This window comes from Nasonia vitripennis, chromosome 5 (assembly GCF_009193385.2).
Source record: "Nasonia vitripennis strain AsymCx chromosome 5, Nvit_psr_1.1, whole genome shotgun sequence".
Lineage (NCBI taxonomy): Eukaryota > Metazoa > Arthropoda > Insecta > Hymenoptera > Pteromalidae > Nasonia > Nasonia vitripennis.
In genome coordinates, this window is record NC_045761.1 from 5,464,063 (window position 1) to 5,476,625 (window position 12,563).

The 12,563-nt window shown below is 40.5% G+C and overlaps 2 protein-coding genes across 13 annotated transcripts; one reads left to right on the forward strand and one right to left on the reverse strand.

Annotated features, from left to right (window-relative positions):
- Positions 1-62: 62 nt before the first annotated feature.
- LOC100123560 (ataxin-7-like protein 1) lies at positions 63-6,986 on the reverse strand. 4 transcript variants are annotated; one of them, XM_031932030.2, is made up of 7 exons: positions 6,656-6,984; positions 6,251-6,500; positions 5,369-5,425; positions 5,176-5,280; positions 4,228-5,066; positions 3,025-3,075; positions 63-2,932 (listed from the first exon to the last, which is right to left on the reverse strand). In XM_031932030.2, the coding sequence occupies exons 2-7, from the start codon at positions 6,333-6,335 to the stop codon at positions 2,105-2,107; spliced, it is 1,965 nt and encodes a 654-aa protein (XP_031787890.1). In that variant the 5' UTR covers positions 6,336-6,500; positions 6,656-6,984; the 3' UTR covers positions 63-2,104. The 4 variants fall into 4 exon arrangements, with proteins under 4 accessions (XP_031787890.1, XP_031787891.1, XP_031787889.1 ...); XM_031932031.2 differs by lacking the exon at positions 3,025-3,075 and adding an exon at positions 3,663-3,710 and having other exon boundaries at positions 6,251-6,986; XM_031932029.2 differs by having other exon boundaries at positions 6,251-6,984.
- Positions 5,959-11,332, forward strand: LOC100123540 (probable ribosome production factor 1). Of its 9 annotated transcripts, none has more exons than XM_031932034.2 (6): positions 8,417-8,521; positions 8,866-9,089; positions 9,346-9,584; positions 9,905-10,496; positions 10,711-10,975; positions 11,051-11,332. In XM_031932034.2, exons 4-6 carry the CDS (start codon positions 9,932-9,934, stop codon positions 11,226-11,228), a joined length of 1,008 nt encoding a protein of 335 aa, XP_031787894.1. In that variant the 5' UTR covers positions 8,417-8,521; positions 8,866-9,089; positions 9,346-9,584; positions 9,905-9,931; the 3' UTR covers positions 11,229-11,332. The 9 variants fall into 9 exon arrangements, with proteins under 9 accessions (XP_016844866.2, XP_008217228.2, XP_032456481.1 ...); XM_032600591.1 differs by having other exon boundaries at positions 8,421-8,521; positions 9,346-9,776; XM_031932033.1 differs by having other exon boundaries at positions 8,421-8,521; positions 9,346-9,624.
- Positions 11,333-12,563: the final 1,231 nt, after the last annotated feature.

The following is a 12,563-nucleotide window of genomic DNA, read 5'->3' on the forward strand; positions in this document are numbered from 1 at the left end:
TAGAAAACAGATTTTGTAACAAAAAACTCATGCTTCAATTGTTTCAAATAATAAAAACTCGATCATTCTTAATGTTGCGTTTGTATTTTTCTTAATAAGGAACAGATTATTTGTGATTACATGATTAGTTATTGATACACAAACGCGTGTAGATGATTAGGTTCCTTAAACTGTCGATATTGTCGTAAACATGTGCTAATGCATACACGGTTTGTGAAAAATGTAATGGGATTGCGCTTACTAATATTTACATAATTTGTATATAACCGTGGAATTTACATCGACTTTGTTACTGCTATCACTGCATTACAAAATTATCATCTTTCATTGTAATTAAAACGCTCATGATGGTTAGTAGTTTACAAGATCTTACGTTTTATTACAAATTAAAACTTTTACCGTTTAAAACGTATTCATGCCGATCACACTGCTTTTCCATTACTTTTTACACATAATGTGTATGTCTTAGAAAGTTGCTTAGCTGGACCATAATCTTTTTTTGGTTTCAGTTTTTTTAATATTTTTTTCACTTGTTTTTCTTTATAGTTTATGTTATATGTGATTTATGCTAGCAAATTTTTGTATAACTTTTTTTTCTTTTAATACTTTTGGGAATTTTTTAACAATTTTGATGCTTGCGATGAAACATATACACGTTCTTCAATAATAAATGTTTTATAACCATTAATAGGAGCAAAGCTGATTAGTTTGCTTAAATAATGCATTTTTATTTTGAAATTTAGTCAGAAGTTAAATACTTATTTTGGGTGGCTTTAATAGAGTAAAAGACGAGTTAAGTATATCAGATGTAAAACCCTTACTTTTCATTTTTAAATCGTCACTCTATCCGTTGAAGTTACTTACAGTGTAAGATTATGCAAGGTATAGTTTATAATTATTATTTTACAAAATGCGAACTTTTATTATTTGCAACACGAAACTGGAAAGATTAAATAACCAAACCTTTTTTGGATAATGTGTTACTTGCTAGAGTTTGGTTATTTCGTGTTTCCAATTTTAAAAGTTTATACTTTCACTCATTAATATTTTATCTATTTCTATCAATAAAGTAGCATCTCATTAAATAATAATATGAAAGATATTAAGAATAAAAGTGAAGTTAAATACATTTATACGTTCACAAAAACGTAATCAATCAAATTAAATAATACAGATCATTAGTGTGAAAAAACGCAAGTTAACAATCAGTAAACTGGTAAAAAATAAAAAGGCGTTCAAGAATATTTGATACAATGATATGACTACCAAAAAAATCAGTTTTTTACATCATCAAAAATTATATATACAATTTGATAAATATGTAAACTCAACGACTAAATGCATCATTCCACTTGCAAATATGAGATCAGCCTGAAGGCTAATAATGATTTAAATATGTATTTCTAGTTAGAACTTTCTTTTATTTTGGGTGATATCAAACCTTTTAGCCAATTCAAAATGAACTATGCAGCACGGTATGTTGTGTTCAGACTTAACACTTCAGTTCTTGAACATACATGTTCAATATTTTTCCGTGTATTGTTCATAAATTCATATTTTTTGCGGTCATAAAAAAACTTATAAAATTTTCTACATGAAGAAATTATAAAAAAATAAATATTTTACGTTCTACCTAATTAAGTATTGGACACTTTGGAGAATTAAAGAATCTCAGGTATCAGGTTTGGCGCCTCTATCGTACCTTTTCCTTAGTTTTTTTTTCAATTTTCTTCGCATCAAAGGTCTGCACGATAAGCGCCAATTTTTTGTTGACAAATCTTTGCAATTAGCGTTGTTATATATTCACAGATTTATATTTATACATATAGGTATAGCGGACTTTCTCTAGGTTATTTATTCCCTTCTCGACAGGCTGTAGACGTAGAATCGTTATAATAAATTAAATAAGAGGTAGGTAAATGCCCGAGAAAATAGTTATGTATGATTATATATGTGAAATAAAAGAACTAAAAAAATAGTTCACCAAATTTAAACATAGCATGTCACATCATATATAATCAAATACAGTTACGAACAACTTTGTTTTCCCGGGTATAAAACGTGGCACACAGTGTCTTCAGCCTGGAGTGGGCAGAGCGTTATGTCAGTGAATATTGAAATTGTATTGCTTACGGCTGGAATTGATGCGGAGCCATCTACTTACAGCCAATGGTTCTGGATGACAGGTAGACCAGGATATGTCGTTGAAACTCGTGTAAGGCGTTGCGGCGGTCGTCGCCTCGAGCTGTATAGCGGTCGAGTATTCTTGCGGAAACTCGTGTTTCGCTCTGCCGATTTGGCTCTGCATAGTTGCGAGATGGTTGCTGATGCGCTTGCCATTTGTCATCACGTGACTGGTCGTACGTGAAACCTCAGTCGAGTTATGATGGTCTAAGCTTGAGTCGAAAAGGCTAGAATAGACTCGAGAGCCCGGGGACTGGCTCGGCATCGCGTTCGAACGGGAGATCTGGACAGTGACCTGAGGCTTGCCACTGTCTTTGTAGACCGGTGAAGTATACATGGTAATGTTCTGACTTGTATCGATGTCCATTGACACAGACTTAGCCTCGAGGCCCGTGGTAGTTGAAGAAGCCGGCTGATTGCTAACTGGCAGTACAGCAGGAACTACTGGAGCCGAGGCTGGCGACTGTTTGCCAATGATTTGTTCAACGCTGGCAATAGGCGAGCTGACGTTTCGATTGTATTGTAGGATCGAGGCCTGAGGTGACATGCCGTCCGTTTGTATGGGCGAAAGCGAGGGAAGAGCCACGGAGAGCGGTGCCATCGGCGCGGTACCACTGCTGCTCGCGGTGTTACTGTTGGTGCCCTGGGAGTTGGCGGCACTATTGCTCGCGCTGCTACTGTTCACCACTGACGGCTCGATTCTTCTATTAGACTCCAACTCGTTGGCAAAGTCCTCTTCCAGTTTCGTCTAAAAAAATACAATAGTACTTTTGGTGAAGAAGTAAAAGCAAGAGCCTGCTCGATAACGAACTGCGAGAACTCAAAGAAACCATGCCTTACAGGTTTATTGGAGCCATGCGGGGCCAGACATCGATAAAGCAAATCAACAGCCTGTAATAATAAAAAAGAAAAAACACGTATCAACCAAAAGCCTGTTTTTTATACTTGTCAAATGAATCCTTTCGAGGAATGAAACCAGTGTATTTGTTCCTAGTGAACAGTATCAAACTTTGATTAGGAAGAATTAAAAAACGTGTATCGAACTAGAAAAAAATACTTTATAATAAAAATAAAAGCTTCCTATAATCAAAATTTGTACCATTGTTTTTAAGAACTTTTAAAATTAATGAATGGAAATTAAAATGACAATAATGATAAGTATATGAATCATGGTTCACTTCAGGCTAAACGTTAACAAAAACATACTGTTTTCTTTTGAATTAATGTTGAAAAAAAAGAGTTTTATCATATTTGTATGCTCTATATAAGCTTTTGTAGATACTTTACGATTACAATACAACACTAAGTACACGTTATAATGAAATAAAAAAAAAATGTAAAAAAGCAACCAAAAGTAAATTATCTATGTTGTTGATGATAATCATGCGAATAATTGCAGAGAAATAAAATGTCATTTAAGAAATATAAGCAATACTGAAAATAAATAAGACAACGTACGATATAAACACTTTTCTTACTGCTTCAATATGTACAATTGAATTCATGGCTTCTTCAAATGGACAAAGCTGAATAGAAAGATAACAAGTCAAGATTTCTACATACAGTTGACTTTAAAAAATAATTTTTAACACTCAAGTTTTTATCATTTATCTTATCGTCATTTGTAATGAGATGGTGAATAATGATGCTTGATTCGAATATGGTGGCCACTTAATAACTTGTATCTTGAAACGACTTCAAACCGGAGTTGACGTTTGAAAACTTAGTTCGAATTCGAATTACTTACTTCTAAAATTATTATCTTACGTTTTACACAAATCTTAAAAGTAGCATCGAAAAGAAGAGCTGAGGTTCCATGACTACTTTCTCTATAGTATAAAAAGAAAAATAAACGGAAAATCCCAAACAACGTAAACAAATTTTGAGTTCAAATAATATCTACGAAACGCCACTGAAAATAGAACAAAGCAGCAAGGCCGATCCGAGTATACAAGAGAAAGAGTGTAACTACCATAGCGAGAGTGGCCACCACGCAAACTGAACGATCCTTTGTCCAATGCTGCTCGCGCATCCGGTCATTACCTGTGGCAGTGGGTAAGTGTCGGGCAACGAGAGCACCGGGGGCGAGCTGGGCGCCTCGAGGTCGACGCTGGCGGCAGAGATAGTTGTCGCTGAAGTGTTGGCTGATGTGCTGCCGGTGGTGGCAGCGAGATCAGCCGTGGCGATGCTGATGGTGCCGGTGATTGTTGACCCTGCGGCGGTGGCTGTGGCGGGCGTTACCTTGACCGACGGCCGCGTGCTCGGTAACTCCTTGGAGGCGCGGTGCTCTGCGAGCAGCTTGTCGAAGGTCTTACTGCGGCCGGCGACGGTGCGCCGCAGCGAGACCGTGTGAGCCTTGCAGGTGAGAGAGCGCGTACAGGGCTTGCCCGTCTCTTCGTTCCAGACACCGCAGTGCCGGTCCGGGTCGTATTCCCGGTCTTTGAGGAGGGAGCGCTCAGCTTTGAGTCTTTTGCGCTTGGGCTGCTGACTCCCGGGGCTTTTGACAGGGCTGCCGCCCGAGGCTCCGCCGCCGCCGCCGAGCGCGTTCGCCAAGCCACCGGTGGATTGAACGCAGCCCAGGCCCCCGGGGGCGGCGGACTCGTGGGGGGAACGGGGCGAGGAGTTTGAGAGGCCCGAGTGCAGCCCGGCCGACTGTTGTTCTGCGGCCGCGCGTTGCTTGACTGGCGTGTGGTTATTGCTGGTTTTTCCGCTGCTGTTGTTCGTCGTGGCGGCACCGCCGCTGTTGTTGCCCACGGGTAACTGACCAGAGGACTGGCTTTTCTTCAGTTTTGAGAGCTTGCAGTAGGGTGTCTTCATCGCGGATTTAGTCGCCGAGTTCGGGGGCGGCGGAAGATTCGTGCTCCCGGAAGGATGACGACTTTCTGAAATTGCAATTGATTCAAATTACTTACAGTCATATATTATACTTGATTATTTGTATACAAGGCATTAAATTCAAATAAGGTATAGTGTGAAGCTTCGCCAACTTACCCATGTGTTGTGTAAAAGCTTGTGGTTTGATAATGGAGTTGCATATTTCGCATACAACTCCATAGAATGTATCCCTTTCTGGGCAAAATCCATAAAGGTCAATGTCTGAAAATTTAACAAGCAAGATATCAACGATGCAGTCCAGTATAGGAGGTAGAATTGCAGATAGCATAGAAAATAAAAAATAACTTACCGTCCACTGAGAGACGCATGACTGAACTAGCAGGTTCTGCATCAGGTTCCTCATCGCCTGGAACATCAATTTAAAATTAAATATTGCTTGCAACAAAAACATATTGGGTGGTCAGAATCAGCTATCAGTTAATAGGTATGTACCAAACGATACAAGTAGAATCCAATATGGATCAGGGAGTATGCATGTGCTGAGTGTTGGTTGCGCTCCAAGAAAAAAGATGTGATTGAAAATTTATAAATAAAGCCCACTGGCAGTGTAAACATTGGCTAGATAAATGGCCGCGTGAGCGTGCACGAATCTAAGTGATAGCGCGCGCAAGCCAGAGAACTTGTGTAAGATGGCTCCAAAACAAAAATCAATGCTGGTGACTCGAATTTTCCAAGGTCCCACGGGTCCGCTTCGCCGTGAGACCTAAGTATAGCCAAAAATCTTCGACGCATATTACATAATTGCCGAGGGCTCGGCGATGTCTTTCTCCCTATATCATCGGGACTCGAGTATGCGAATGAGCAGTCCCGCCGCCGAGCATCCGCGAGTGGGTAAGCATATAAGTATAGGCAGATGCTCCGGAACAAAAACTCGAGACACGACGGATCCGAGCATTGTAAACAAAGCGCAGCTAGACGTTACTAGAGCAAGTCTGCGGAATGAGGCATTAGCCAGGATCATTAATCAGGGCCATTTCGTCGATTGGAAAGCTCGTCTCGCGCGTGCGGCTGTAGGAGCAAGGTAAGGGGTGCTGGCTTCTGTCGTCATTCGATTCGCGCATAGGTGTATACGCACGAAGGGGCCGCGGCGTAACGTTATAGATAGGAGTATGAGAAAGCTACTGCGGCCAGAGGTTATGTTCGAGCGGGCGCGAGGACGCATCGCACTTACTCAGAGGTTTGTCGCGGCCGATCTTCTCGATCCAGCTGGACCAAGGCTGGCCGTGGAAGAAGGTTGGGCTGTCGCTGCCCGACATGATCCTCCTCGTCGTCGGTGGCAGCGGTGGCGGTGGCACGAGGACGTTCCTCGCGGCTGCAGGCAGAGTCCTCTCGGTTGCCTCCTCCACCTCCTCCCCCTCCTGGCTGCGGCCACCGTCGTCTTTGCTGCGGCGACGCAGCTCTACTACTGCTTCGCGGCGCCGCTGCGAAAACGCGTTGCACCTCCGATCATGTGTACATATACACACGGCGCTTGCGTGAGAGGGATGCGAATTGCGAGGTGGTCTATATGGATTATATCGCGCACCACGTCGGACGCAGCCGGCTCGGCTTTCGTGAACTGCGAAGTTGTATATACCTATATATACGTGTATACTCTGCCGTGTCGCGGCAGCGTCGGAAAATTTGCGCACACGCGTCTCAGCTCTTTCGGCGGGGAACAAGAAAGAGATGCTGCGCGGCGGCCGTTGATTACAAGAGCAGCAACGTTCTCGCACTGATGGCTGTTTTTATACTCGCGAATGCGGTGCTGATGGCTCTGTGTCGGCGTCGATGCGGAAATCCCCCCTTTCGCTTGTAGCGCGCCCCATTTCGACGATCGCCTATATGCCTATAAGTATTACGGTTGGGAATTTCGGATGTATGAGTAGTTTATTGACGTCGATGACAAACTTTCTACGGAGTTTCGGAAACGTAATATTAGTTTCCGAGACATCTGAACAGAACGCAGCGAAAGAGCTACGTGCATTTGTTTGCCAAATACCTCTTATTGTAAAAACGACTTTACAGTTTCAAAGAGCCACAGCGATAATTTTATTACGATTTTGTTGACTTTTGTCGAATTTTATTAAAGCTAGAGACAAGAATATTTCATCAAGAATAATATTAACACCATAATTTAATTTGCAAAAAACATCAATAAATTTTTTTATTGTTTGAAATTTTTGCGTCATGAAAAACGAAAAACTCGGGCTGGTTTTTCTCTAATCGCTCGTTTGTTCGTGAAATTTCAACATTTTCGCGACCCCTAGCCCTAGGCGGCCACCTTTTTTTCATAAATAAGTTCCGATATACTTGTTCCGAGTTCCAAAAGGGCCAACGGTTCTCGCGCTCGGCGCCCGGCGGCTCGCAGTTCAGCCGAGTCGGCGCTCACGGCCTTGAGGAAGCATCTTCGCAGTTCCCTTCAATGGTTATGATTTTGAGGTAATTAAACGAGCTATTGGTTTTTATTGTTCAACATTTATTCGAAATTCACACACATTTAAGTTAAGTGTGTTGGAAGTCCTTGAAAAACGTTCGCAAACGTTGGGGAGATTTTTTTGCTACATCGAACCCCTCTGAATTCTTCGGTCAACTTTTGGCAGAGCCGCCATTTTTCTTGTCGACTACGAGAAAATGTAAAAGTGTAGATACGCATATAATTTGAGCGTGAGCTGACGCTTTTCTTTGTTAGACCGAGAATATAACAACAAAAATGATTGTCGTGTGCATCTACCTCCCCAAGATTCTAATTCTTCCTTCCCTCCCGACCGGTATAGGCGGCCATTTTTTTCGTCGTTCCAAAAGCGCCAACGGTCAAACGGCACTAGCTCGCGTCGCTCGCGATCCGGCGGCGCGACCGCCGCGTCGCTCAGTCCAGTCGAGTCGGCGGTCCCGTGAGGAGGTCTTGTTGCTTCATGATGTTCATTTTAAGGTACTTATTAATTTATTGCTCAAATATTGCTAGAAGTGGGTAATATCGTTGCAACGAAAAAACGTCGAGAAACGTCGACGAGAAAATTTAACGGACGTAACCCGGCTCGAAATCTTGTCTTCCCGCTACGAAGGCTTAAGCAATATAATAATTTATTTATGATATTAAGTTATTAGGCATAAAGTTAAAGACGTGGATATTTTGTCGAGAAAAGTCGCTCTTTGTCGAAAAAGCCGTTTCCGTGGTGCAGTTTAGCTATATATAGCCATCAGTGTTTCAGACGTTTTAGTTAACAATGTTTGTCATTCTTTGGACTTTTCAACTTATTAAAAGACAAAAAGTCACCAGAGAAGCCTTTCGGAAGTGGCTGCATCGGGTAGTTTAGAGTTTTTTCCCTCGCGACCGGCGGGCGGCCATTTTTGTTCAACGGTCAAACGGCAGGGCTCGCGCGCGGCGGCGCTGCGCCGCTCAGTCTAGTCGAGCCGGCGGTCCTGTGAGGAAGTCCTGTTGGTCCATGCTGTTTACTCGGAGGTACTCATTAGTTTATTGCTTAAATATTGCTAGAAATGCGGGTAGAATCGAAGTCGAAGTGCATAATATCGTTGCAACGGAAAAACTTCGAGAAACGTCGATGGGATTTTTACGGGCGATCCTGAAAATTTTCCCTCCCCCAACGAAGGCTTGAGAAGTGTAATAATAATTTATCCTCTCGTCGACTTATATGAAAAAGTCACTAGTGGAAAATTCGAAATGAGGATATTTTGTCTCGAAAAGTCGCTTCCGTGGCGTAGTATAGCTATATATAGCCATCGGTGTTTTAGACGGTTTAGTTAACAATGTTTCTCATTTTTCGTATTTTTTTAACTTATTAAAAGACAAAAAGATCATGAGAAAAGCTTTTCGGAAGTGGCTGTAAGTAGTTCGAGTATCGGGCAGTTTCGAATTCTTCCGCTCGCGCTCCGCGGGCGGCCATTTTGTTTCAACGGTCAAACGGCAGAGCTCGTCGCTGATGGCGCGGCCGCGGCGTCGCTCCGCTCAGTCGACTGTCGAGCCGGCGGCCGAGTGAGGAGGTTTTGACGCTTGATGGTGTTCACTTGAGGTATTTATGTTAGTTTATTAATAAATTATTGATAAAAAAGTGGGTAGAATCGAAGCTGACTGCATAATATCGTTGCAATGGAAAAACGTCGAGAAACGTCGATGAGTGTTTTTTATGGGCGATCCCTGAAATCTTCCTCTCCCCTAACGATGGCTTAGGCAATGTAATAATTTTTTCTCTTTTGTCCATTTATGAGAGCTATTATAAAATTAGAATCGTAAAAATTTTGTTTAAAACAAGTGTTTTTTCTTGACAGACGGGAGAAAAAAGAACGAAGACTTTTTTAGTCCCTGAGAAAAAGTCGTTTCCGCTAATAAAAGGCATAAAAACTCACAAGAAAAACCAAGAAGTGGCTGTAGTGCGAGTTGCCGCGTCGTTTCGAATTTCTCCCCTCGGTCGGGTGGCGGCCATTTTGATTCCGCTCTCGTTCCAACTTCCAACCGCCAACGGTCCGTGTTCTTCGCTCGTTGCGGGTTCAGTCGAGTTGACGTTTCCGTGAGTAGAGGTGTCTTATCTTGCCGGATATTTTTTTGAGGTATTTGTTAGTTTATTGCTTAATAATTGATAGAGTCGAATAAAGGATACTAGTAGCGTGTATCGGTGAAATAGGACAACATTGAGAAAAGTCTATTAGAATTTTTCGCGGCATCAAACCTTAAAGTCTTTACGGGGTAGTGTGTCAGTTCGGTGCGTTTGTTGTTTCGAATCGTCTTATTATACACGTGTTGGCTTTCACATGTTTACATTCATTGATTGCCGCTTATGCAGCATCCATATCGTTGATTTAAACTAATTTTTCAAATTTTGTTGGGCAGGAACGACATTTCAAACCTTCGGCCACGATGAAGGTTAAGAAGGATTTGGTGGTAAATCCATTGAGCCGCACCAAACAGAAAAAAGTCAAAGATGAGGATGGCAAGGAAGCGAAGGAGGTTATAATGCCTCGAGAAACTGGCATCAATCATATCAAATGTAAAGTCATCAGGCAAAAGAAAAATGCAGAGCTTCAAAGGCAGAAGAAAAAGGAGAAGAAAGAGAGGCGCAAGGCCAGAGAGCAGACTGGTGAACCAAAGCAAGTACCACACACAATCGAAAGCCTCAGAGAAAAAGACGAGACCATGATTTATGGAGAGATCGAGGACGAAGACAACGAGGAAGTCAAAATTGACATGGAGCATGATGAGTTTGCACCATACTACAGGCAAGAGTACGAGCCAAAAGTATTAATAACATATGCTGACAATCCTCACACGAAAACAAGAATTTTTGGTAGAGAGCTAACAAGAATCATACCAAACTCAACGTCGCTGTATAGGAATCGTTCAGGAGTAAAGAAAATGGTCAAGAGTTGCATTGAGAATGGCTATACCGATATCATTGTTATAAATGAAGATCAATGCAAACCAAGTATCCTTTTATAAAATATATTTTTACTCAATTTGACGTAATGATGGATTCTTATTGTTTATTTTGATCTAATGTGAACGATGCTAAAAATCATGACTAATCTTTATTACTAGTTTGGTTTTTTCGTAATTTAAAAAACTTTTCTAAATCATTATATAGGATTCCAACTTCATTCATTGAGTATCAGAGATTTTCCTTAATTACTAAACCTCAGATGGCATGTTAATTGTTCACTTACCTGAAGGCCCTACAATGCATTGCAAATTGAGCAATGTCAAAATCACGCCAGAACTGAAACGAAGTCACAAAGAAATTACCAATCATCGTCCTGAGGTGGTACTAAATAATTTCACAACAAGATTGGGGCATTCAGTCGCCAGAATGTTTGGTGCTATATTCCATCATCAGCCAGAGTTTAAAGGAAGGCGAGTTGTTACATTTCACAATCAGCGAGATTACATTTTCTTTAGACATCACAGGTAAAAATATTTTCAAAATAAATCATGTATGCCAAAGTAAAGTAGATAGTATAAAAATATTGTTTTGTGATTCAGATATGAATTCAACCCAAAAACTGGAAAGCCAAGGTTACGAGAACTTGGCCCAAGGTTCACTTTGAGATTGAGGTCTCTACAACACGGTACATTCGATAGTAAATATGGTAATTACGAATGGATTATACAAGGTAGACGCCATCAATTGGAGACCAGTAGAAGAAAGTTCTTCTTATAGGCTACTGTTAAGGTATTAGAGTTTAAAATAATTTACAAAAAATAAGATTGTAATTAATTATTTTTATGGCAAATGTTTATAAAATATATTAAAACTAAATCCAACAGATTTAGTTATCGAAATTGTCGAGTTTTACCAAAACTTTGAATTGTTGACATTTCCCAGTCGGTAATTCAAACCCCTTGGCCTGCTTGTTAAGCTTCCATCCCTCATGCTTAGGTGGCGCTTACCCCATTTTATCTTTTTTTTCCAATTGCTAATACTTTTTTTTCATTTCACCCCTTTATAATTTTGTTCGTTAACATTTTAAAATATTTTTGTTTCAACAAAATTTTTATTAGCATTATGTTCACGTAGCTATTTAAATTTACTTACATATAGCATTATTGCGATAATTCGATGTGCTTAGGACTTTCTCATTTAATTCGTCGTTGTGCTATACCACGATGAATTAGTGAGGCTATGCGTTTCCAAAAGTTTATTTTAGAAACAATTAATATCAAGATAACCATAAATTTACTAAGCATATTGTCCCAGCATCTAAAAATGATTTTGGGTTTATCCGTGTCCTCAAATTATCGCTAGATTTATGCGTTTACTAATGGTTTTTCGATGTTTTGCTCCTTGCAAACTTTCAACGATTTTTTCTTTTTAAATGTTTTATTTTTTTAAATCACCATTCACCATTACAACTTATTTCATAAAAGTCATCATTCTACTAACATCTCAACTAACACTTCAAGAAGAAAGTAAGTAAGCAATGATGAAAATTTGCAGTTATGTAGTTTTGTAAGTTGAAAATACTATGTAGTATTATTATTGTTTGTTTACCTATCGATTTATTTATTTTTTTGCAGTTTACTTTAATTTTTTTTCTGAGATGCTTAGTTATGAACATGTTACTGTTTGAAAAAATTCAGTTCACATAAGTTATTAGAAATTACAAAGTCTATGGCAGATCAAATTACTCATATGGACCATTTTGTACGCCATCGCATCGCTTCTTCAATTTGTGTCTCTTTTTCGCCTATTTATACCTCCATAAACTCGCTGAAAGAAACTCACGCGATCGACATCGATAATGGTCGCTCGGCTCATTACAAAACCACCGCGTGTGTGATTTACGAGGGCGCCACGCTTTGAATCGTCGGTGCACGCACTAATCGCGAGTCGCGCGCCTGGATTTGCATATCGCGTGTTTGTAGATCCGCTCCTCTTTGCTGCGGTTTCAATTGTTTTTTTTTCTCGCAATGCGCGGCAATGTAATTAGCGAGAAACGTGGCAGATTTTTGGCGGTGTGGGACGATACGGACTCATTACGCGCTTTACTGAAAG